The sequence below is a fragment of the Megascapheus bottae genome, chromosome 19, assembly GCF_031878675.1.
Source record: "Megascapheus bottae isolate mThoBot1 chromosome 19, mThoBot2.hap1, whole genome shotgun sequence".
NCBI classification, from domain to species: Eukaryota; Metazoa; Chordata; class Mammalia; order Rodentia; family Geomyidae; genus Megascapheus; species Megascapheus bottae.
The window spans coordinates 15504856-15532124 of record NC_143527.1 but is presented as its reverse complement, the minus strand read 5'-3'; the positions used below and the strand labels follow the sequence as shown (position 1 = coordinate 15532124).

The following is a 27269-nucleotide window of genomic DNA, read 5'->3' as shown; positions in this document are numbered from 1 at the left end:
GGTTACATTATATTCACTAGATAGAAGGTACACTACTTCACAAATATTGATACCCTTTCTCATGTATTGGTCCCCATTCTCCCCCCACCTGCCCCTCTTCTTTTTTTCCCCCTATTTATATTCTTATATTCTTTTTTTGCCAGTCCTTGGCTTTAACTCAGGGCCTGAGCACTGTCTTTCAGATTTTTCATGGCTAGAACCCTACCATTTGAGCCACCACACCACTTTCTGCCTTTTCTATGTTTGTGGTTCTGAAGAATCAAACCTGGGTGTTCATGCATGCTAGGCAAGCACTCTATCACTAGGACAAACTCCGGGCTCCTGAATTTACATTCTTATAGTCTAAACTCAGTATTGTTTGTGTGTACTTAGTTCCATCAACTTGTTTGTTTGTTTTTAAATCCCTGCTCCATTTCATAGCCTTATTAGATTTTTTCAGGACTGAAGACCACAATTATAATTTGTATATAATCCAGATTTGATGCATAAAAAGTGTGTTTTACTGCATCTCCAACAGAGTTATTTTAATCTTTTTCCATGTAGATCTTTTTATTTATTTTAACTCAAAAAGAAGCAGATGTGGTGGCATGCATCTATAAAAAAAAAAGGGGGGGGAGGAGAGTGGTACTTTTCTGGGTTGATTATAAGGATTTGAGTATTGTCAAAAATTCCAAGCATCCCAAATGAAAGTATAATTTAAAGGAGATGAAATTATACAATATAAGCTCTATGGGATCTGCATGACATGTTTTAATCTTAAAAATCTTTCAGTAGCCTCTTTTCGCTTCCATACCACATCTCATAAGTTTCATTTTTTTACCTTTTATTGCCTTAACAAGGTTTTACATTTTGGACTTTGTAAGGGATTTCTGACTCCATGGGGAATTATTTTTCATGCTCAACAATGTTTAATGTTGTAGATAAAATGTCAAACCTTAAAAACCCCATTCTAGGTTAGAGTGGCCTTCTTATGGACTGGGTTTGAAATGGACAAGAATATGATAAGGAGAGCAAGCACAAAGGGATGTAAGCTTACAGATTTTCTTTTCTTTTCTTTTTGCTGTTTGATCTTTGAGAAAGAGTCTAAAATGCAATGCATATTGTTTTCTACTTCTAGATACTCAGATAAGATAAACTTGAAATGTCCTTGACAGTATTATATCAGATTCTTATTCATATCTGACAAATAGGTGATAATATTTTCTCTTCAGTTTATTCCTAAAGAATAAACTGTCTCTTCTCTTGGAAAACATGAAGAGATTTTTTTTAAATCTACTTACACACTACTCTTTTAGTGAAGAAGAAGCAAAAGAAAAAAGAAACAAATAATCTAATGATGATATAATACTTATATTTTGTTTTTTCTCAGATCAAGATAGATAAAGAATGCTAAGGTAGAGTTGTTTCCATGAGCAGATGACTTTATGTCTACCCTCTGGCTAAAGATTTTGAACTCTTCCCAAGTCAGCATTTGAGGCACAGAGATATAAAGGCTTATTCATTCTTTCTGTCTCTGTGGTGTGTGTGTGTGTGTTTGTGTGTGTGTGTGTGTGTGTGTGTGTGTGTGTGTGTGTGTTTTGGCAGTGGGGACTAGCTAGTACTTGACCATCTGAGCCACACCTTCAGGTCAGTTTTGGCTTCTTGCTGGCTATTTGGAGGTGAGTCACTTGGATTTGTCTGCCAGGGCTCCCTTCAGAGGGAGATACTCAAATTTTAGTCTCCTGAGTAGTGAGAAGTGCAAGTGATTGGGAATTACTGGCATCACACTGAGACAAGTCCAATCTTAAACCTTGCATCCCTTTTTGATGGATAAACTTCTTGAAGGATAAACTTGAGCATTTTAGTACTTTTGGATGCACTTATCTACAAATTTAATTGCCTTAAATAATTTGATAACAGGGTCAAAGGGTTGCTTCCGTGTGTGTGTGTGTGTGTGTGTGTGTGTGTGTGTGTGTGGTGCTGAGGATTTTTGAGCCCAGAGACTTACATATACCCTTACTGAAATTACCATGAAATTTCTTCTCTAGTCCAAGAGTTGCTTACTTTATGAGTAAGTCTGGGAAATGTATTTGAAAGTTCAAGAGAATCCATGACTTATAATCTTGGAAATAGAAGTTAAACAGAATCTTATTCCAAAAGACTTTCTCTGGGATAAAACCTCACCATCTTGTTTTCATCTGAGATTCTCTGCAGCCCTATGCAGTCAGCAGTTTAGTGTGTATTTGCAAATGTGTGCTTCTGTTGATTTCTACTGACCTTTTATGCTCAGGTCCTAGGGAAACTGCATGTTCAGCAGCCTCTGATAGCCTAAATCCCAGGAAACAACTTTTTGAGCTTCACATCCCATACTTTCTAAAATTTTTGTGTGTTCAGACTTGTAATCTATCTTTTGTTTTCTTCCTCTTACCCAATGGAATTTATTGAAGCTGGTTTGCAGATGAGATGATTTTATGAAATGGTTTCATATTAAGGTACAATGTGCTGGTGGGCATAATATCTCCAAGAAGGACCAGTACCTTATAAGAAAATATCTACTGTCCTAAACTGAAGTCAATGTGATTATTGTACCACTGGGATTTTTTTCTTTTGTCAGTCTTGGATCTTGAACTCTGGGCCTGGGCACTATCCCTGAGCTCTTCAGCTCAAGGCTAGTGCTCTACCATGTTGAGCCACAGTGCCACTTCCAGTTTTCTTGTGGTTAATTGGAGATAAGAGTTTCTTGGACATTTGTGCTGGACTGGCTTTTATCTACAGTCCTCAGATCTCAGCCTCTTGAGTAGCTAGAATTAGAGTCATCAGCCATCATGCCTGGCAACTGGGATATATTTTAAGACATGTGAAATACTTTATGAAAGAGGAGTCTTTTGCCTAGCATTTGCTAAAACTTTGGAAAGGAGACCATTAGAGACATGTTCACTATTTCACAAAGAACTCTTTTTCACTTGGGTTTATTTTTTTTCCTCTAACAACTCAGTATGCAGCACAAGTTCTCAAAAGCAAAGAGGTTCCTTTATTTCAAGTCCTATATTCAAAATATAATTGTTATAAGGAATACTAAAAAAGCTCAGATTGTCAGCAAATTACAAGGGTAATTATATAACAGAAAAGTTAATCTTTATTTAACTTTCCTAAACCATGTTCTCACAGCAGTGAAAACTGTCATAACCTCACTGTTTCAGAGCAAGTGGATTATTTATTTGTGATAATAGGCACATATGCTCATTAGCATGCTGTCATAAACAGCTGTGTTAAGTGCATTATATGCTCTGTGATATAAATAAGGTACTCAACATGAGGTTATGTTTAAAATATAGGCTTGAGGAAGAACAAAAAAGCAATAAGTGCTTTTAATATAGTTGCCTGGTCTTGTACTGTAAATTTATTTCTCCTATATTAATGATACTTGTATGGAAATTGTGGGAATTACTCTAGTGAAATATGTTGACATTCACCTACATTAGAATTTGGCTCTGCTTTCTGATCTTTATGGTGTCTGTAGCCAGGTGCTACCTGGGTAATGTTTCTCTCTTGTAAAGGAGAATACAAGAAGAAAGAAAAGTAAATGAGAACATTATAACTGTGCAATAAGCTTAGAGCAAGATTCAGCTAAGGCTGTACACCACACATTGTTGTATCAAACGTTTCAAAACTAGATGTTGAGCTTCACAATCATGTAATTCAATGTCACCATTCTTCAGTTGGGAAAACAGAGTTCTGAGTGGTTAAAAGACCTTTCACAACACACATGCTCAAACAATGAAGCCAGAACCAGGAGCTAAAGAATCAGATTCTCACTTTGATGAATGATCCACTAGTAGAACAGGTTGATTCACTATCCTGAGCTTGGCTGCATAGAAAGAGCCGTAGAGAAAAGAAACTTAATTGATGGGGAAGAGAAAGGCTGGAGATCTCAATTGAGATTTTCATCAGTATCATCTATCACAGATTTAAATACTCCTATCTTGCTGTTTATATTAATTTGAGCAAAGTTCCAAATGTTCCTTTGGGCACATGGCCTGGTTGGCTAAAGTGAGTACATGCCAGGGAGACATAGAATTCATAGGGGGTAAAGTAACAGGTTTTGAGCAGGAGAATTGCAGTTGAATCATGATTGGAAATTTGGATTCTTGAAAACAGAGCCTGGTGCAGTCCATCAGCTCTTTGCTCAAAACTGATGCTTTACCACTTGAGCCACAGTCCTGCTTTCAGATTTTTTTTGGTAGTTAATTCTTGAAGAGTCTCAAAGACTTTTCTGCCTGGGCTGGCTTAGAACTGTAATCCTCAGATTTCAGTCTCCTGAGTAGCTAGGATAACAGGTATGAACCACTGGCAGAATGCTGTTTTCTTTTTAAATGATAGAAGGTATAAAGTTTTTACAAAGTAAATCTAGAAGCATTCTTACTACAGATAAATTGTGTTAGTGAAATTGAGGTTATCATCTGAGCAAAATGAAGGTTCAAACATAATTTAGGGGTATTTTTTCTGAAATGAGATGATGCTTCACAAGAATAATCTTTGCTAAAAGGAAAATGTTCATTACTTCTACACTTTTTGTAAATTGGTTCAAGATAAAATGTTATTAAACAGCGTCAAGAGAATCAGTTAGACTCTAAGCATGATCCAGTAATGAAAACAAGATTCTAAGGGTCAGTGTAGAATCTTTACCCACAGAAACTGCTCAAAATTAAAAGTACATAGAGATGAAGTATGTAGATTTACCTTTATTTTCTTTTTGACCTCCTAAGATCTCTTTCATTCAAAAGAAAATGTGACAAATGTCATTCTCAAAAAAACACGTATTAGTTATACTTGTTTCATTCCCACACATATAATGGCATCTTTAGTGACTTTCTAGTCCTACTGTTGATTCCCTATGAAAAGCAAATCTAATCCAACTTTAATGTTCTTTTACCTATTCAGGCCCATGACAAACATTCATATCAAAATTAGTACACTCTGGGGATTTTATAAAGTTGCTGTATTACTTATTCCTGCTGTAAGAATTACCTATTTTAAAACACACCTGAGGCTGGGAGTTTGGCCTAGTGGTGCAGTGCTTGCCTATCATGAACAAAGACCAGGGTTCGATTCCTCGGTACCACATACATAGAAAAAAGTCAAAAGTGGTTCAGAGGCTCAAGTGGTAGAGCTCTGGCCTTGAGAAAGCCCAAGGACAGTGTTCAGGCCAGGACTGTTACCAAAACAAGCAAACACACACAGACACACACACACACACACACACACACACACACACACACCTGAGATTTGTTTCAAGGAGCTTCATCTATGCTGTTAATTTTGTTTTTTATAAAACTATGCTGTGGGCATAGATACAACTGCAGAAATACAGTTTTCACAGTATTCACTATCACCTTATTATCTTTCTACTTTAAAATATCCTGTATATGCAGTCATAACACCCAACGCATAGCCTATGAATCTAGGAAAAATGACAGAAAGGTGGCACTGGGAGAGATGGGGACAATGAGAATTGGAGAAAATCCTTCAAGGTGCATTATGCTCAGAAACTGGTATGTTGAACAGTACAACTACTTAAAGACAGCTTTAACAACTACTGTATACACTTTTGCTTACAACAATCTAATGATAGTTAAAAATAAGATTTAAAGGGAAAAATAAAGACATAAGTAGTATGGTTAAATCTGTAAAATACTCATTTTTAAATTAAATTTCAAGGATTAGTTGGTATGTAATTATACCCATTGTCTGAGATTCATAATTATATAATATTACTTTGGGGGCCTTCTGTTCCATTAATTATAGCCCAAATAGGTACTTCTCTTGTGTAACACAATATCCTTAATCTTATTTATTCCTGAACACCTTTTCAAGCCCTCAGTCATTTGCAAGATTTTAGAAAAGGCATGGGACTGCAGACTGAGATTTTTTCTAATGCATAAACACGTTTCCCTGTGCTTTCTTGTTCTAGGATTCCAAATCAAAGCCTTCACCTCCCTACGTTTCCTGTCTGAGCCTTCGGATGCCATCACAATGCGGGGAGGAAATGTCCTGCTAAACTGCTCGGCAGAGTCTGACAGAGGAGTCCCCGTGATCAAGTGGAAGAAAGATGGCATCCACTTGGCCTTAGGGATGGACGAGAGGAAGCAACAGCTTCCAAATGGGTCTCTGTTGATACAGAACGTTCTTCATTCCAGACATCACAAGCCAGACGAGGGACTGTACCAGTGTGAAGCATCTTTAGGAGATGCAGGGTCGATTATTAGCCGCACAGCAAAAGTTGCAGTAGCAGGTATGTGGATCTCTTCTTCCTGACCTCCTTCTGCCAGCTTGCCCTTCCATTGCTTTTATTTGAATGTTTAGATCTAGCTTCCACACAGGAGAGAAAACATGGGTCCTTTGTCATTGAGCCTGACTTGTTTCACTTAATAATTCTTTCCAGGCTCAACTCTTTTTATTTATAAGAGGTTAAAAAAAAACATCTGAGTTGAAAAAGTGCACTTACAGTTTAAATTTTTATTTAATTATTGTCTTGAAGGTATCATAGTTTGTTGTTTTGATAAATGCATGCATTCTAGAATGGTCTTGCTGAGCTAATTACCACCTAGGTCACCTCTCATATTCACTGAATTTTATGGCCTTTATTACTTTATTCTCTAACTCATGAATTCAAGTTTTTAGGTTCCTCAGGTAAGTTAATTACACAGTTTTCTTTTTGTAATGGGTTTCACTGATTGAGTATAATATTTAGGTTCACCCATGTTTTCAAAAAAATCAAGATTTCCTTAATTTTAAGGCAGAATAATATCCCATTGTTTATAGATGCCCCATATTCTTTATTCATTTTCAAGTACAATCTCACCTTGTCTACATTGTTTGACTATTATAAACAGTGCTTCGCTGAACAAAGAAAAGTAGATATTTGTTTATCATGCCAATCTCCTTCCTTTGTGTGTGTGTGGGGGGTGTGTGTTTACAATTGGCAAAACATATGTCATATTGATTCTTAGTTTGCTGAAGTATCTTCATACATTTTCCAGGATTTCTAAACTAGAAAAGTCCACCAACATTTTTTAATTGAACTGAATCATGTGAAACCATGCACCTCTTACAGATTTCAATATAGCCTGGGAAGCAGTAGAAAAATAGCATTTTGAACTAAAAAATTATTTTTAGCCAAAGCAAAGCAAGTTCAGCTTCACTTGTTGCTTATGTCTGTGGGAAGACATAAGGAAGATATTTAGAAAATTATTTCCCAGTTATAAAAGTTCAACTTCTATTTTATAGCTGCACTAAAGTTGAACTTTTGTAGAGTTTCAGGATCCCTTTTTTGCCTTCAGAGCAATTAATTTAATTTTAATTAGAATGGTGTAACCTACAACATGTAGATCTCTAGTGAGAAACAAAAATCTTCACTAGTGCTTCCACATATATTTTTGCTTGGTGACATGTCAGATCAAAAGCTAACTAAGAAGAACATTTTTTTTCTAAATGAACTGAAGCCATGTAGACTTGACTGCAGAGTGTAAAATAACCCAGACTCCATAATATTCTTAAACCTAACCCACTCTTCTGCTAAGAAAAAAAAATAATCTTGTAATTCTTCTGGACCCTGAGTCTAGCTAAGACAGGAATCATATTTTGTTTGTGTACTTTCTATACTGATTTGACTAAAAGTCAGTGTGATATATATTATTTTAAAATTTGGTACTGAATCTTAAATTAGACAAATGTATCTTATATAGGGATTAAAAATCTTAAATCATCAAATCAGTAAACAGATTTAAAAGACTATCTCCAAACTTACATTTAACTCTAAACTTAAAAAAAAAAATGGAGGGGCGGGAGTTTGGCCTAGTGGTAGAGTGCTTGCCTAGCATGCACAAAGACCTGGGTTCAATTCCCCAGTACCTCATACATAGAAAAAAAAAGCCAGAAGTGGTGCTATGGCTCAAGTGGCAGAGTGCAAGCTCTGAGGAAGAACCCCAAGGACAGTGCTCAGGCCCTGAGTTCAAGCCATAGGACTGGCACAAAAAAAAAATAATGGAACCAACAGGCTGCTCTTTTCCACTTGATTTTGTCCCAGGTGGCACTGTGGAAGGCTAGAGAGGAGTTAATCATGACAGTGATAGTGTGTTTGGCCAGGATCACTTCTTCCTCATGCACTCTTCTTGTGTTGTTCAGCTGAGCCAAAATCTGGAAGAAGGGATTGTGTCAGATAATGTTACATTCCCAGTTAGTCCCCAAACTCACTCTTCTGTATCTTTTTTTTCTTTTCTGACTAATAACTCTAACTTCATGTTCTCTAAATGGAAATCGTACCTCACAAAGTTTTAGTATTTGAAGGTGAGGCCTTCTGACATAACGCAGAGCACAGACGTGATCAGTAATGTTATCAAGGGGAATTCAGGCAACTCTCTCTCTCTTTCTGTCACACTGTAGAATAATAAAAAAAAAGTCCATATTCTACAGCCCAGAAGAGGAACCACACCTGAAATCAGGCATGCCTATACCTTGATATCATGTTTCTAAGCCTCCAAGGCTATGAGGAATTACCTCTTATTATTATAGGCTACCTATTTTAGGAGACTTTCTAGCAGACCAAAATAAGATAGTCTCTTTGATATTCAGGTAAACCTATGTGACTTCAGTAAAGAACTTCTGCCAGGTAGGGCCTTCAGCTACAGGTAGAATGTTTATCCATTTTGATTTGCCCTGTATTGACCTGAGCTTACTATTTGAAAATCCTATACACAAGGAAATTTATTTGCTTCTCCTACTTAAGGTAATTCTGCCTGCTTGTAGCAAGAACAAAATAGTGAAGCAATATGCTGATAGGACCAGCAAGGCTTAAGCCATCTGGCATACCTTTGAGTGATAGATGTCTGAAATTTGATTGATGGGGTATAAAGTACAGGGAGAACTGTAAAGGAATGATAATTATGATTGATTAAGAAGAACAAGTGGGGAAAAAAGTGCCAAAGAGAGGGCAAAAGCCAAAACTCTAGAATGCTTCATAGGAAATGGAAAGGGTGCAATTACACTTCCTGTCACCAGTGAATTTCAACACTTTCCCATCCCAACCATCCATTGCCTACAGTGCCAGAGCAGCGCTGCTGATTCAAATGAATCAGGCTGGCATTTTGATGCCCTATTACAAAGGCAGCTGCATCTGTACTGTTAATGAAAATGGCCCGATTTGTTGCTGTTTCTGTTTCCCTGAGATCTAGATTCATTTTTATGTGCTCTCTGTCTCAGTGGTAAAATGAAGAATGATTCCTTGCCTGTGAGATATTAAAATAAAGTGGCTTTGACTTTAGTATTCTGTACAAGGATAGGTTGAGGAATTCAGTCGTTGAGCTGCAATCTAATATTAGATTGTATCATTTGAAGGCAATAAGGCTGTTCACAGCATTTTAAACACTCACTGTGCTGTTTGGCAACACAGAATACATCAATGTTAGGTCTACTGAGGTTAAGATTGCCAAACCACTAGAATTCACAAGGGGCATATATCTTCCTTGTAATAAAGACCACAGACCTGATTTAATCTCATTTTTAAAGCATTAGCTGTCAATAAACCAGTCATGACTATAAGGTAACATAAGCTTTGCTCAGGTAAGAACAAAATATACTCTCAGGTCTGGTGCCTTTCTCCCAAATCTATTTCTCAAAGTATCCTTGATAAAAGAAAGCAACATGCTAAATTAAATGTCTTTAATCAGACTGCTGTATGTACCATTTATTCTATTCTCTAGAAACTTCTTAAGTGCTCTTTAAACTCACTGTGTACACTTGTCTGGAGAAGGAAGAGAGGCATAAGGGAAGTAATTGGAGGGCCATTGTTCCATCCCACACCTCCTTAAAAGCCAAAATGGAACATGCAAATGACCATGGATATTTGTGTTCAGTTAGTAAAGAATGCTTACACTGTCACACCTCCATTCGAAAGCAACTCTATCAGTCTTTAAAGCTTGCTGTCCTCTCTCTCTCCCCCCCCCCCCCTCTCTCTCTCTCTCTCTCTCTCTCTCTCTCTCTCTCTCTCTCTCTCTCCCTCCCCCTCCCCCTCTCTCTCCCCCTCCCCCCTCTCTCTTTGCTGTCTCCCTCTCCCACTCCCTTCTTCCTCCCCCCTCCCTACCTCCTTTTTTTAATTGGCTTTGATCAGATTAAACTTCCCTTCATCTTCATCTACGTACATATAAACATACTTGATAGATTCAGTTAAAATAATTTGCTTTCTATCTCCATACTCTGAAAAAAATTGATCAACTATGAGGGATTTTTGGAATTACAAAATGAACTTGCTAGAATATTCATATGCTACTAGAAAAGAAAAGACACTGATCAATTCCACTGCCCCTAGTGTTAAGATAAACTTGCGTCTGGCCAAATGTATCTTCCCTAAATCCAAATGTTGATAGAAAACCAAGTAGAAGAAGGTGCACAACTTCCTTTGGACAGGGACTGGAAATCAGATCTCATTCTAGCTGCATGGTATTTCTTTTTTTTTCTTTGTTGCGTTAGTTAGAGGATTTGAATTGGAATCACTGAATAATAGCTTATTTAGTCATCAAGAAGTCACTTGATTTTGTTGAATTAAACATTATAAAATATAAACCATAGGAAAAAATAATAATAGGAATTGAAAAAAATAATAATAGGAATTGATTTTACTTACCCAATTTAGTCCTTTGAAAATATCAATCCTATTGGGATCATTCTGATGTGGTCTTTTGAAAGAACCTTTTACAACCATCAGTATATATTCAATAATGCAACATTAGAAATCTCCTGAAAAATGGAGAACATATAATTTTAAAAACTTATAAATAATCTTCTATGAAACACATTTGGGCCAGCCATGGTGGCTCACACCTGTAATCCTAACTACTCAAAAGGCTGAGATCGGAGGATCATGGTTCAAAGCCAGCCCAGGCTCTAAAGACAGTGAGACTTCTATCTCCAATTAACCACGAACAAACCAGAAGTTCAGGTTGGCTCAAAGGGTAGGGCAGTAGCCTTGAGCTGAAGAGATCAGGCATAGTGCCCAAGCCCAGAGTCCAAGCCCCTTACACACACACACACACACACACACACACACACACACACACACACTTTGATCTTCAAAAGTGATTTTATGATTCAGACCAAGTATGCACTTGTTTTTGTTTTCTCCCTTCTTGAAAACCAAAAAAATAAAAGACAAATTAAAGTATACTTACCTGAGTTGTTATTTCATTCATGGACATGTTTTTTACCTTCCTTATAATATATGCTTCAAGATGCAAATTATCCCAGTATGCTTTTAAATAACACAGGCATTGTAATTAAAATTCCCCTGTGTTTTCAAAAAATAATTAGTTACTTGAGGAGTTTGTTTCAGTGAATTCCCTTCTAGAATGCCTCCCATTTAAATGAGTTATGAAATAATTAGCTAAGGGATATTATGGTGAGAGAAACTAGAAAGAAGCATTTTGTGAAATGATAACCTGACCTTTACGTTCTTGCTTAAAATGAAGCAGGGGTAAAAAGAGCTTGTCTGAAGGGAAAGGAGAATAAACTACATTGCCTTAGGTCACTCAAATGTTATATAAAGGAAACAGGGAGAAAAATGCTCATATTCCTTCTCTCTACAGGAGCAAATATAAGAATCTTACCGAGAAGGTCAAGTTCATCTAGTGAGGTAGTTTGGAAAATGTATCCCAGGGCTCTTGAATACTTAGGAAATTCTATTTAAGGAAGCTTCAGTTACAGAGCAAAGCTTTTCATTTCAAACAGAAAGGGATATTGTTTATGTACAAATGATGAGAGCAGAGACATAAATTGTTCTGACTCTGTCATTCCTAATGATCTTAATTACTTCACTTAGCTAAATGTTCCTATTATTGTGTAGCTGAAACATGAAAAAGGATGAACATGTTGGTAAGACCTGTTTTATGCATATACTAATATTGTTTTCCTTTTGTTTCACCATCAAATAAAACTGCAATAATCACCAATATTTCCCTTATGCCTACTCACATATATATATATATATATCCCTATAACCACAACTTATTCAAATAATTGCATTTTAAAGATTAGGGTTTTAGTTGTCTTATTCTAAGTCAATTAACTCTCCAGTAAAATTACAGTAGAAATATATTCCTAAAATATGCAAATAAGCAGAATGGAAAGACATCTTCCACATTATAAAAATTGCAATAGAGAAGCTTGACAAGGCTTTTATAGTAGAAACACCAACAAAATAACTTAAAAAAAATCTTTCAGCCTTTCAGATTCTTTTCTTTGTTATAAATTCTCCTGCTTGTGACAATGCAATAGCTAATTGTTCATTCTACATTCAATCAGTATCTTAAAAGCACTGTTCTTTTATACATCTCTTAAGTTATCTAGTGTGAAATTTTGGCTGGAAATGTATTGAATAGGTATGTGTAATAACAAAAATACATCATCAAGCTTATCCACGAAGAGCTTTTCAATTCTGGAAGACCTTTTCAGGATATAAAAACTTAATTTCCTTATTAAAGGTGAAGCTAACAGAGGTTTAAATCATAGGAGAGAAAGAGTAATGTCTTTCTAATAAAGGACAGATTAAGAAATATATGTATTTTTAACCATGGTAATAGGAGGTTCTGGAACTTTCAGTAATGAAAAGATAGACATAGATGAAGAGGGCAGGGCTGGGATCTATGTTATGTTATGTCAGATGAAAGAAAAGAAGAGCGTGGACAGACAAAATCTGACAACCTGAGTCATGATATGATGGTAAGACCCTGGAAGAACCTCATCCAAGGCTTGTTTGTGTCAAAGCCTCTCTGTGTCTCTCTCATGGCTTTCCTCTGGGTTTGGAGTGTGACTGTCTTATATGAGGTCTTTATAACATTTTGTTAGACGTGGTAGATCAGAGAATTATTTTATGGATAGCTCTTAAATAGAAAAACAGAAATCAGGAAGGCTTCCCAGATGATATTATGACTGATAATAAATTCCACAAGATATTTTATGAATTGTATCTCATGTTGATATTTTTCCTTATTTTAAAGGCCACAGTAAAATTTGCAATTAAAGCAGAGTATTACATCAATAATTTGGAGTTACAGTATTTATATTACATACAAAGTTTTCAATAAAGTAAGGAGACACTCAAACTTAGAGAATGTTCAAGAAATGAAACAGTAAATTATTTACAGCAAATCCTGGAAAATTTTTGACATATATATTACCTATGTCATTGTAATCTCTTGTCAAGATAAACAACATGCTTATTTGAAAATAATGAATAAAAACAGTAAATACAATTATTTACTCCCTCTTAAAATTATTTTAATAGTTAAATTTTATGTTTATAATCTATATAATCTAAAAGGAAAGTACTAATGGATGATTTATCACCTAATTATTAGATATGTCTCTTGTTAGACATGAGGGAATAATTTAGAAAGAGCAACTGGGATACCTCAAGAAGCCACATATTAACATAGCAAGCAACTTTATTTTTGGACTCAAAGTGACGAATTTAGCAAGAAACACTGATCAAACTATAAGGACAACCCTTTTATGTCGGTACTAGGGTTTGAACACAGGGCCTTGCACTTTCTCTGCTTGCTTGGTTGTCTGTCTTCCACTGGAGTCATGCTTGGGGTTTTGATGGTTATTTTGGAGATGATGTCTCAAGGACTTCTCTACGTGTCATAGTTTCTAGCCATAATTCTCCAGATCTCATTCATCTTAGTAGCCAGAATTACAGAGGAGCCATGAGCATTGAGTTGACAAATATTTTAATGACAATCAAATAACTATAGTAGGCTTCATTTTTCTCCTCATTTTACAATATACTGAAAATGAATACAACCTCCCCTCCTAGGCACATAGTCAAAAGATGTCTGGGGAGATTCCTATTAAAAACCAAAGCCATAGTATCAGAGCTCAGAGTGTTTTCCACTGAGAAGCCTGATTTGCAAACCTCCCACAGCACCCAATGGGCAGCCCTTTTGTACACAGAATTCATCACAGTTCCTTAACTGGGGCTTATCGCTGCATGGAACTAAGGTATGGATGCACCTGTGCTAATTAGATCATTTTTCTCATTGGGGAAAGTTAAGGACTAGGATTTTATTTGTCTGAGTAGTAATAGATTGGTTTTTTAATTGTATTTTATTGTTGGGGTGATGTAAAGAGGGGTTGTAGTTATATTCATCAGGTAGTGGGTACATTATTTCTTGAACATTGATACCCCTTCCCATGTTTTTCTCCCCATTACCCTCCCTCTACCACATCCCTTCCCTATTTCAAATAAACAAATGAATGTATGTACGATATACTAGATACCAAGGTGAGATACCATAATAACATGAAATTAACCATAAGGGGAAAAAAGAGAAAAGAAGTAACTTCACATAGTACATTGAAAATAACAATGACAAAGATTAACCTCTTGTTTCTATATCCCGAAGTTCATTTCACTCAGCCTTATCCTGTATGGCCATATGCACATAAAAATTGGACTCTGCATTAATCAGAGAGGAAGAATATGTTTGGGGGTTTCATAGTTATCAGTATGTATAAGATGTGTGCACAGAAGAGAATTTGTATTTTATTGTATAGCCTTGTTTTTATATTTCCTATTATGCTTGCTAAATGATTGGTGTTACACTGTTTATTTCCTAATGTAGCTCATTCAAAGATATTTAGGGTATCAATGTATGTGAAGTAATGCACCTTCTATCTGGTGAATATAATGTAACCTGTCTATTAATTTCAATAAAAATATATGAAAAAAACCAAAGATGTTTAGACACAAATGCAGAATACAAACACACACATACCCTCACCCACCATACCAATTAGATATCTCTCTGTCAGCCTCTATGCCTTGAATCTACTGAAGAGCACAGTCATAAAAGCCATGTGCTAATATTATTCCATTGCAAATATTTCTGAAAATTGCTTTCTATATATTAAAAAATATGACACATTTTGTGGTAACCCTGAGACTTCACCACCCTTAAAAAGGGCTACTTATCAAGTTCATTAACTAAATTTCTACCTGAAATGTTTTGCCCCCATTAAGAAGCCTACTTGAGGAAGCGTATTAAAGATTAATAAAGCCTATATAGTTCTAACATTAAATTTCAGTGCTGGTTGATTTTATTGGATTGGATTTTTGTAGCCACTTTTTCAAGGGAATTCATTTCTAAAAGCTAGAACATGACATAAAAGTAATCATTATTTCTTTGATCCAGGCACTTGTTCCCGGGGTACCCTTCAGGTCCCACAATGCATTGGATAGTTTATAAACTAATTCTGTGGCTATTTTTTCAAGCTGTTTCTGTTATAGTCCTTGCTCAGAGGTTGCCTAGATTTAGAGAATGTAATTGGAGACAATGTAAACAAACACATTGACTCATCCCAGGACTATTGAACACATTTGTGATGTGCTTACTTGTTTCTTGGTGAAAATTCATTCCTATACCATAAAATTTATCATTTGAAAACACATATTCCCATCATTACTGGAATAGTCATGGTGTTGTAAAAGAGTTGTCACTAATTCCTACACATCTTTATCACTTCTGTTCTTTCCTTTTACTCACATCTTGGAAAGCAATAATTAATATTTGTGTTGTATTGTTTGCTTAAAAAAATAAATGGCAGTGTCTCCTTAACATGTGAATATTATCTGTGAACTATACTTTCATGTAATGACACATCTTTGAGATCTTTTGATATTCTTCTTGATGAGACTCATACTTCTTAATTCTTGCCTGGTATCTCACAGACATTTATAATATGATAAGTTTTATACTTGTTGCTAATATTCTAGTTTTGCTGACATTAATGTATCAACATTCATTCTATTTAATATATATCTTTTAGACACACTCTTAAAGAAATTAGCATTGTAACTATTGAATCTGAGCATTTTAGTAGATACTAAGTGAATCAGGAATATTCTGTTAGCTTGGACCCGAATCTTAGAACCCACAACTCCTCTTATTTTCATTAAATAGACAAATAGACCTGGTATCTATTCCAATGACTTTCTCAAGTTTGTGCCATAGAGTTAAGTGACAGGCACAGGGCTTGATGAAGACAGTCTCACACAGACTGTGCTATGCCTATGTCTGTGTTTATACACTGAGCTTGTCCTGTCATTCTACACCACTGATGATTCTTTTTGCTTTGTATGAAAAGAAGTATCTAGTTGTAGCACTGTGTGAACTGACTTGAGACTGAGGTCTATGCTAAAATGTCCTAAACTCTATACACTGTCTCCATGGCATTGATTCATACACACACATCCCTAAACACCCAGCTTTGCACACTCAGTTCTGTGTGTCTTTATTACCATCCTTGACTCATGACTTCACATCAGAATCTTGAAATGCTCTGAAGATGAGCAGAGGTTGCCTCCACATGAAGCTGGCATGACCTGTGTTGTAGCATTGAACTTACTACAGTCTATCCTTTTAATGATTTTACACATGTGCACCACTCCTCAGCTGCTATATAGCTTTATGACAATAGAGACGACATGACCTATGCCATGCTTCCCCAAAGTTGGAAGCTTGGGTTTGTCGAGTGGTGTAACAGTGGTTCACACACTGGCTATCAGAAAGGACTTGGGAATCTCGCTGTAGCCATTCAGTTTCTGTAAACTTGAGCCATATGTGCCAGTGTTATGAGCTCAGTTTTCCCATCGATAAAATAGGTAAAGAGGACAGTATTTCCTTATAATGTCATTAAGACACTATAATGCTTATCAAAGTAGATGAAAAGGAGTACACACTTAGTAAATATACTTCAATGATAAAAATAATAATTGTTGATCTAGACAGCAAATTTTATTAGAGGCACCAGCAAAGAAGCCAAATAGTACCATGTGGAGACCAAATCCTGTTTCCTGCTTCTCTGTGGATGTCTTCATTCCTGGGCAGATTCTGCTCATCCCTGGCCCAGGGGGACCCCCGAGCAGGCATCAGAGGTCCTGTGCGCTTTTGGGATAAACTTCAGAATGAAGAATTCATGCTGACTGCACGAAACAATACTTGGATAATAAGTAGCCAGGGGGTGAGTTTACTCTTGTGTAATACTAGAACCCATCACTTAATTCTTACTTACTGCAAGTCAGATGTACAGTTGTCATTTGAAGAGATTTAGTGAAGCCCGGGATTCTCTTCTCAAGAAAGATATATGAATTACAAGTTGGCCAGTGACTCCAGCTAATCTTTAATATATTATGAAAATAAATGATCACTAAAGATATAAACATGATACTTGGGTTAAGAGATTCAGGCTAATGATAATTTGCATTCATTTAGCTATGTTTTCAAATAACTCTTGATTGCTTTGAACTGATATGGAAGAAGTTTCCCATTTTATGCTTGTTGAAACTTATCTTAAAAAAATGACAAATCGTCATCTTCCTTTGCCAAAGGACCTAAATTTGTTCTTCCAACACAGCTATCTTTTCTGTATCCTATTTTCCCCCTGACTTTGGGTAAAACAAAATCTATAATACAAATGTCTCTCCTTGTAAAAGACTCTTTGGAAGTCTTTTCTTAGAAAACATTGTAATGATCACCAGTATTCATGTTGTTCATATAATGTTGTAAATAATTCTTTACATTAATGGAATGTTTGTAATTTAATATGCCTTTGGAAAAAATGTGAATAAGACTTTAGGATAATGCTGCCCCAGTAAGCATTTTAGTGCTTTTCAGGAAAAATGTGAGTGGGATGGAGAATGTGTGCTAGGCTTAGGGACTTATAACAAGGATGTTTATGAATGAAGTAACACTACAAATGGCACCAGAGTTTGGAGGAGGGAAGCAATTTGGTGAACTGGAAGATGCTAAATGTTTTAATTTTCTTCTGTGCCAGTAGTATCTTGTAAAACAAGGTGACATATTAAATTTTCTATACTACAATGGCTCCCAGAGCCTGTCAACATTTTCATTATGAACCCTATTTTCAGAGCTTTAGAAGTCAGCTGTAAGAATTCACTCTGGCCTGACATTTGGAGTGTAAGGTCTTACCTGGGGAACATGTGTTTCCCATTCTTTAAAATTATAAGTTTATCCATTTCTCAGTTTATAACAAGTAACCTTTTCGTCAGTTGGTGCTTGACTGCTCTGCCTCTGAAATTGGAGGCAGGAGGCTAACATGGAGGAAGGTCACCAATAGAGGAAACATACAGATGTGATCAACAGGTCAGGGCTACACATTTTTTATTACTAACTCTTATGCTCATTCCAATCACTGGGCCAGAAATAGGAGAAGCAGGAGTCTCTACTACACTGCCCTCGACATTTTGGACTAGGTTTTAGTGTAACCCAGTGTGGGTAGTTTGCTAAGTCTCTACAGACATGAGCGTGATTGATGAGAGAATTAAAACCTCCTAATGTGTTGCAATATTCTCTCCGGTCTTATTAGGTCTTATTGCTGGTTTGTTGGTAAGCTGTGTGTGTGTGTGTGTGTGTGTGATTATTCTCTTCTCTCCCTCCTTTTCTTTTGGATGCTCCATTTTCTTTTGACTTCGGGACTTTTTGTACAAATAAAAACATTGTTATATATAGACCCAATCCTTGAAGATCAATTAAAGATGGAATCTGGACTAAGTAAAACCATGTGACACACTGGGAATGTGCCAGCAAGTGTTCAGTTCTAGTCTATTTCAGGAGACTCCATTCCCTAGTTTGTATTCGGCATCTCTCTCAGATATACATATATATATATACATATGTATCTATGCACATAAATACATTCTATATATATATGTACATACATAGTGTTTTCTCATTTTAATTGCTTGTACAAGTATTGTGCAGAGGGGTTACAGTTACATAAGGCAATGAGTGCATTTCTTGGTAACATTGTTACTCTATATCACATTTTTCCCACTTTCCCTTCCCCCCCGATTCATACCTCATACCCATACCCCAAGTTGTAAAGTTTATTTCCAACATGTTGTCTTGTAAGCATTTCTGTTGCTTTTCCCTTTGTCCTTTGTCTCATCATTTTCTTATTTCCCTTCCCTCCCTCAAATCAGATAAATGTATATACAAGACATAGCCTGTCAAATTAATGTTTGGCTATGATAAACCCTGTGAATCATGACACATGAAGATTAGAGAAGCCCTATGATTAATCCCTAAATATGTGTGTGTGTGTGTGTGTGTGTGTGTGTGTGTGTGTGTGTGTGTGTGTGTGTATAGTTTTTGATGGTCATAAGGCTTGAACTCGGGGCTTGGGTGCTATCCCTGAGCTCCTTTGCTCAATGTTAGCACTCTACCACTTTGAGCCCCAGTTCCATTTCTGGTTTTCGAGTATCTAATTGAAAATTCTTAGGCACACATTTTCTGCTTGGGCTGGCTGGCTTTGAACCTCAGAGCTCAGATCCCACATCTCAGCCTCCTGACTAGTTAGTATGACAGGTGTGAGCCCCCTGTTCTGGATTTCGTTGTTGTGGGGACCACACTGCATCATTTACTTAAAGCTATGATTTATACTCCCTATAGCCATTCTGCAAACAACGTCCAGTAGAAAAATACTGTGGCTTCAAATGGTTGCTATTGAATAATTCTGCCAGGTTCAGAGCTTGGGTACTTGAGATCTTAATCATTATCTCCAGTCTATCATGCCTTTCAGATTCTTTCTACAAACACACCCAGTTCTCTTTGCAAAATTTCTTCTTGCTGGACTCTGATTTGTACTCACTGCCTTATATTTGCTCCACAGGTGCTCTACCACTTGATCCATTCTTGTAGTCCTCTACTTCATGCAATGCCTAACTTATTAGGTAGATTGCATTTTTCACAGGAAATTTTTATAGGATAAAGATTGTCAAATTAAAAATGTTTATATAAAAGAAAAGAGTTGATGTCTCTAAGTACTCTTTGTTTAAACAGGAAACCTAGAAACAGAAATGGAATTTACCTCATTTTCTTATTTGTCATCTCTCTGTTCCCCATCTTCTCTTAATCCTTTTACAGGGATGGCAACATATCTATATAACCAGTGGGGTGGGCGGGAAAATGTAAATTCAATCTCTCCCTATTCTGTGCTTTCCCTTTCTCACTTTCCTCCCCCCTTACTCCTTCTCTCTCTCTCTCTCTCTCTCTCTCTCTCTCTCTCTCTCTCTCTCTCTCTCTCTCTCTCTCTCTCTTTCTCATTCTTTCACCACCTGTCACTATGTATCAAATTTCACCCATCTTGGCATAGTAGAATTGTATTCTTCATTGCTAACTAACATTCCAAATATACCTGTTCATCACCTAAGGGATACCTTAGTTGATTCTATATCTTTACTACTTGCCTGATTGAATTATTTTAATAACAGTGTGTGTAGCCTTTCCTGATTGACTTTTTTCACTTGTAATGCACACATAAGGATCTTCCAGAATCTTTACATGGCTTAACATTTGCTTTGCTATGGAATGCAGCTGTAGTCAGGAACATGGGAAGCTGAGGAAGGAGGAAGAATACTTACGCCCAGTAAATTGAGACCAGCCCAGGTAATACAGTGAGACATCATTTGTAAAATATAGCACTACATAATATTTCTATAGGTGAATATACTACATTTTCTCTTCATCTACCAGAAACATTTTGGTGGCTTTGATGTTTTAGTAATTTTCAGATAAGTCTACTGTCAATATCACGGGAAAGATTTGTGCAAGCTTATTTTATAATTCATAGGAATAAATACCAAAGAGATTGACTGCTCAACAATATGGAGATGTGTGTTTAGTTTTGTATGTAATTTCAAAGCTATCTTCTATGGTAGCTTACCGTTTGCATTCCACTAGCAATTACAGAGGGTTCCTGCTGCTCCACATTCTTATCAGCATTGGATGTTGTCAGAACCCCGCATTGTGGCCATATTAACACAGGTACAGAGTGGAGCTTTTTTGTTCATTTAATTTTCCATAGAATAATAACATCTACAGAACCAACTGTGTCTTCTTTAACCAAGATCCTATTCATACCTTTTGTTCCACTTTTAAATTGTATTATTTATTTGCTCATGTTTGATTAAGATTTTTTGGTCTGTTTCACAGGGCATTCGTTTTTCAACTATTTATTTTACAAATATCATCTCCTATAGTGTAGCTTTGTTCCCATTCTTCTGTGTCTTTCCCAAAGCAAAAAAATTTCATTTTAATGTATTTCAGCCTATCAATTATTCTTTCATGGGTTATATCTACCTAAAATGATGCATAGACCTCAGTTGCTTAGATTTCCCCATGTGCTGTCTTCTGGGAGTTTTATAATTTCACAATTTGCTTTCATTTCTGTGATCCACTTTGAGTTTAAGTTTTGCAAAACTGTATAATGTCCAAACATATATTATTATTATTTTTGTACATGGACAGCCATCAGTCTCAGTGGCTATTTTTTAAAAAAAGATTTTCTTTGCAATATTGCTCTTGTTTATTGCTCTATAAAATGCTTTTGGCTTTTTTTATTTTCATGTTTATTGTTACCATCAAAACAGAAGCTGAGGCCTTCTGCAGACTGCTTTGCCTACAATAGCTTATTAATTAAGTTGCTATCCCATGCTCAGAGGGCAGAGTTTTGCTTTTAAAACTTTTGAAGTTGTTGACGGATTAACTTATTCTTTACAAAAGCAAATGCCAGCCTTTAATTAATTAATTAAGTTTTTGTCAGTTCTGGGGCTTGAACTCAGGGCCTGGACACTGTCCTTGGGTTTTCTCAAGGCTAGAGCTCTATCACACAAGCCACAACACCTCTTCCATCTTTTTCTGTGTATGTGGTTCCAAGGGATCGAACCCAGGGCTTTGTGCATGCTAGGAACGCACTCTATCTCTAGGACACACTCTTGGCTCCAGCCTTTAATTTAATCTGAGAAATACATTATATATATGCATATATATGGATGCATATACATGGATATATACACATATATATTCATATATATTCTGGTTTTCTCCTTATATCCCTACTTCCTTTTCCTTTTCTTTCCTGTGTGACTTTTTTCCTGCAAATTCCATCACAATATACCATCCATGATGGCTTTGGGGTTACACTCTATTCAATGTGCTTCAACTGGTACTGCTTCTGTATGGGTGATATCCTGGTGACTCTAAACTCAGTGGCATTAGTTCAGTTTATCACTATGTTTGTTTTGAAAAGTTCCATACAGATGTCACTTCCTCTGCCATTTGTTGAGATTTGGGGTCCAATCAATAATCACTCTCAGACACATGTGCCCTGAGGCCTTCACAGAACTTACTGATTACTGTGTCCTCATTAGATTGTGTGTTTCTGAACATAGAAGAAATCACCTCTCTTCTCGGGGTCCTTCGTCCCCGGTCCCTCTCTACTAGTAGGGGGATGGGGAAAAACACACCCCAACCAGGCCGAGCCGCGAGAGGAAGGGGCCCACTGTCCTCCCGCACCCAGCCTTCTTACCCCAGAGCACGGAACAGAGACGCCACGCAGCTTCATCAAGGCAGGAAGATCTCTCTCTATTCCCTAAATCCCTCCTCCTTATATTGGGTGAGGGAGCCTATCAGTATACATGATGGACAGGACAAAGAGGTCCACATGTTTTATCTCTACTACAAGCCTCAGCAGAAAGTTATCAGACACGGCGTTACTCGGCCCCCAACACTCTCTGATCTTCACTACTGTGTTCACATGGTGCCCACTGTCAATGCACTCGGGGGTTTTATCGGATAAGGACCTTGGCTAGACCCAAATCATCAATCAGTCAGGCATTAAGAATGGAACTACAGAGGAAGAGAGTTGGGGGTTACCTATGATGAGGAGAGTTCAGGGCGTCTCTTCACTGAGATTCTAGTAATCAAATCACCAAGCAAAATACTTAAGTGCCAGTTTAGTGCATATGGGCAGGGCAGAGATTTGGAAAGTCATGGAATCTGGATTTGGAAAAGATAAATGTCTGGGATTTATGTAATGATCTTAAACCTAGTGCAGTAAAGGATTCAATGTTCATCTTCGTTGTGTATCTTACAGTCTGGAGATAATTCTATTTCTTGGAGATTCTTTCTGACATATCCAAGAAGAAAAGACAGTCAATGCTGTTGGCCTCTTTGTCCCAACAAAACTTCACAAAGAAAGAAGGGGAGCTTTAATCTTTTCTGTTTTTTTAAGGAGGAACTTATTTTCTTTTCCTGAAAGCAGTGTTCAAGTACTCTGAAGATTCTTTCAAGCTTCAACAGGCCAAGTTTACTCAGATTCCTCTGGAAAGAGGTGAGCCCTGTGGGGGCTTGGTGTTAGTTGATGCCTCAGCACAAAGATGGGCATAGGAAGCCAGGCATGGTGGCTCACGCCTGCAATCCTAGCTACTCAGGAGGCTGAGATCTGAGGATCAAGGTTCAAGGCCAACCCCAGGCACAAATGGACCTGAGATGCTTATCTCCAATCAACCTCTAGAAAATGGGAAGTGGGGCTTGGCTCAAGGGTAGGGTGGCAGCCTTGAACTGAAGAGCTCAAGGACATTGCCCAGGCCCATGGATAGGGTGGTTGCCTTGAGCTGAAAAACTCAGGGCCAGCGCCCAGGCCAAATACAAGCTCCATGACCCACAAAAACAAAAGATGTACATAGGATGTGGTGTGAGATAGAAAGGAAGATCACACACACACACACACACACACACACACACACACACACACACACACACACACACATTATACAACATAAAATAGACCACACATATCATATATAGTTAAATACAGCAAAGGTGAGTACTTATTCACAAAATGAGTCAAATACATATATCGCTATATAAAATGTAGTTACTCTGCCATTCAATTTAAAAACTCATGCTTACCTTAGAAAGAAATGTATCTTGAAGAGTCCTTTATTACCTCACCTTGGTGATTTCTCCCTTACATGGTCATTAGTCTCCTTCTGGAAAGGGAGAGTAATCTTATTTTTCTGTTATACCCCAAGGGTAGACAGATTATCTGAAAGTGATTCAGAGAAACACTAGTCTATTTCCAGAACCTCAGAAGTTGTTTAGATCATTAACACTCTTCTCATCTGCGATATTGACATTGTATAGAGCATTTCCTAACAAAGTGTCCTCGATGAATCTTATCTATTTTGGGTTGATAGGCATTTTCCCCTTCTCTTACTCTCTTGCTCCTTTTCTCTCTGTCTCTCCTTTCTTTCTCTCTTCATCTCTCTCCTCTTTCCCCTTCTCTCTTTCTCTCCCTGACTCAATCTCCTCTCTATCTCTCCCCCCCAATGCTTGTTTCTCTTTTCTTTCTAGTCACATTTCATATCTTGGGATCATATTTGATATCTATGAAAAGTCTGTGAGAATTTGTTAAAAACACAAGACCAAAGCCAAGTGCTCCAATGAGGTAGTTGTCTTTTATAGCTCTCTAGGTATTCTGACATTTATCAAAGCAAATATGCGTATCATTTCAAGTTTCCAGAAAATAACACCAAGTTTTATTGCTATACTATGGTTTCTTTTAAATTTTGTAATACTGTTATGAACTATATGATTCCTTCTTCTATATGTAATTATTTTACTACTAAGATCCTCTTTATTATGAAATATTGAAATAATGAGCACTTGGGTAATGGTTATTTTGTCAACTCATGCTGAACGCTACTTGGTTTAGGAACTTTGTATCAACTGTTGTTCTTCCAAGAACATTCTAGGCACCATGATTAAAAGCATTCAGTAAACCATGAATATCAAAAGAATAATAGCTACAGGTTTATATGTGTGCATTGTGTGACACCCGCAATTTATTTTTCAGAGAGCCTGATTAAATGCATCTCTGTGGACCACTGTGGTTTATGGAGGAAGTGATATGGTGATTTGTGTTAGAGTTTTAATAAGTTTAGAGTTGAAAATTTATTTTGCCTTCAGTGTGTTCTCTTTGGCTGAGAGTTAAAGTCTAAAGTACTTAGAGAAACCACCCTGGGAGGTTGTCATAGGAATAAGAAGGAGGAAAGAGGCGGGGCAGAAAGCACTCTAAGGTTAATGTGGGAGATAACTACTTTTTCCTTGAAGGGGTAACATCTTATATTATTTTTTTCCATATATTTTTATTGTAATTAATAGAAGGGTTACATGATATTTCCCAGATAGATGGTGCATTAATTCCCGTACATTGATACCCTTTCACATGTCTTGGTCCCCATTTCCCTCTCCCCCACCCCCACCCCTCCTCTTGTTTTCCCCCGTTCCCTATCCAATTTCAAATAACCAAATGCAAATATATCCGATATATCAGGTAACCAAGTGAGATACTGTAACAATATGAGATAACCAAGGGACAGCAAAAGAGATGAGAGATAACATAGTACATTAAGAACAACAATCATTCATTATATGGCTTATGTTTCTATATCCTAGAGATCCTTTCATTTAGCGTCATATTATATGGCCTTTTGTATCAAGGTTTTGCTCTATTGCAAATCTCTGCTAGGAGAGCCCAAGATTTCTACTGATTATGACAAATGAGGGAAACCATTGAGCCTAAGTTCCTTTGAGTCTGGCTTACTTCACTTAATATGATCTTTTCTAAGTCTTTCCACTTCCTAACAAATGGGACGATGTCATTCTTTCTGACAGAGGGTAGAATTCCATTGTGTACAAATACCACATCTTGTTGATCCACTCATCAACTGAGGGACATCTACGTTGGTTCCATATCTTTGCTATGGTAAATAGTGCTGCAATGAACATTGTTGTGCTGGTGGATTTAGTATGTCTTTGTTTCTGGATGATTGGGAAAATGCCAAGTAGTGGAATTGCTGGGTCATAGGGGAGCTCTATGTTTAGTTTTTTGAGGAACTGCCATACTGCTTTCCACAGTGGTTGAACAAGTTTGCACTTCCACCAACAGTGTAGTAGTGATCCCTCCTGGCCACATCCCCTCCAGCATCTGTTGTTATTAGTTTTCTTGATCCTGGCCATTCTAACTGGAGTGAGGTGGAATCCTAGAGTTGTTTTGATTTGCATTTCTTTTACGACCAGCGAGGTAACATCTTAGATTATATAAAGCTCTTCCTTGAAAAATTTCAATCCAAAAGAGCAAACAATCCATCACAAACTTTTTGTTTTATTCTATTATTTTATTTTGTTGGTTGCTGTTGTGGCTTATTCCTTAGTGGTCAAGATTCAATGAAAGCTAAAAATTCCACATAGAATGTTGTAGTATATTCTGTGTATCTGAAATTTAAGTTGTCACGGCATAGTAAGCATCTTCCTTCTTGGTTTTCAGGCAAATTTTCTGCTTAAAGAGATATGTTCATTGGGAGCAGCTACTGGGCCCTAAGATATAGGAGGCCAGTTGGCCTTAGTTGGCTAGGAAAAATATTGATGCCAAACTCTGCTTCACTGTAACTGGAAGAGCAACTTCATTATGGTGCTGGAATCTTCTCAACACCATAATGCAGTTATTTGCTAGCTAGGGCTTCTTGCGTCTACTAGTGTTCTTTGAGAAAACCCTGCTTCTTTGATTTTGCTGATTAAACAATAATTTCTACAGAATAAGTGGAAAGAAAAAGCCAGCTGTAGATTCAGCTAAGTGGATATATCCTTGATATTCCCTCCTGTTCATTCCTCCCTGCCACCATGTAGGTTTTGGGGGGAGTCAAGGTTCTTTGGAATTCCACCAAGCACATGATGATTATCCTTCCCAGCAATCCATATAAAGCATGTGCTAAGCCGGTGATCAAAATGCTCCCGTGTGCCTCAGAAACATACTCGGGGGTATGATTGGAATAGACTCCATCCCAACATGCAGTATGCCTGGTTGGGCCTCAGGAATTTGTAGCTCCAACCACTCCCAGAGAGATATATAGCTGACAAGGGATCTCACTCACAGAACTGTTGTTCCAAGCCACAGTTTACCTAACTAGCCTAACATCACACACATCTGGGGATCTTATTCCAGCAGTATGTCCCAATCCCCACAGTAATTTGGTGATTACTAATTGGTACATTTAACAAGTATCTCTGGGATTGTCATCTGGGAAAAATGATTTGTCTACAGCTTTATCAGCCCTCATTCATCTCTTTTCCCTGGCATCTGACAACTGTTTTTGTTTTCAAGTTATTGTTATTGGCATTTGTCTATGCCCATGTACTTGTGTGTTTGGTCCCCAAATGGCCTCATTAAGGAACAAATACAACTTATTGGGTTCTATGGTAGAAATGCTTCCTCCTTTTCTGGATATCCTATTTTTGCTGTTTCCAAAACCTTTGTCTCTCCCTCAAAGTCTCTCTTATAAGGACAATTATCATTAGATGCAGGGTTCGTTCGCA

General features: G+C 37.1%; 1 protein-coding gene across 1 annotated transcript in view; it reads left to right on the top strand.

The window, feature by feature from the left end:
- Dcc (DCC netrin 1 receptor) overlaps nucleotides 1–27269 on the top strand; it is a 934207-nt gene that overhangs the window by 338819 nt on the left and 568119 nt on the right. The window contains exon 2 of the mRNA XM_090353075.1: nucleotides 5951–6271. Within this exon, the coding sequence (XP_090209201.1) occupies nucleotides 5951–6271 (321 nt within the window). The remainder of the gene's footprint in view (nucleotides 1–5950; nucleotides 6272–27269) is intronic.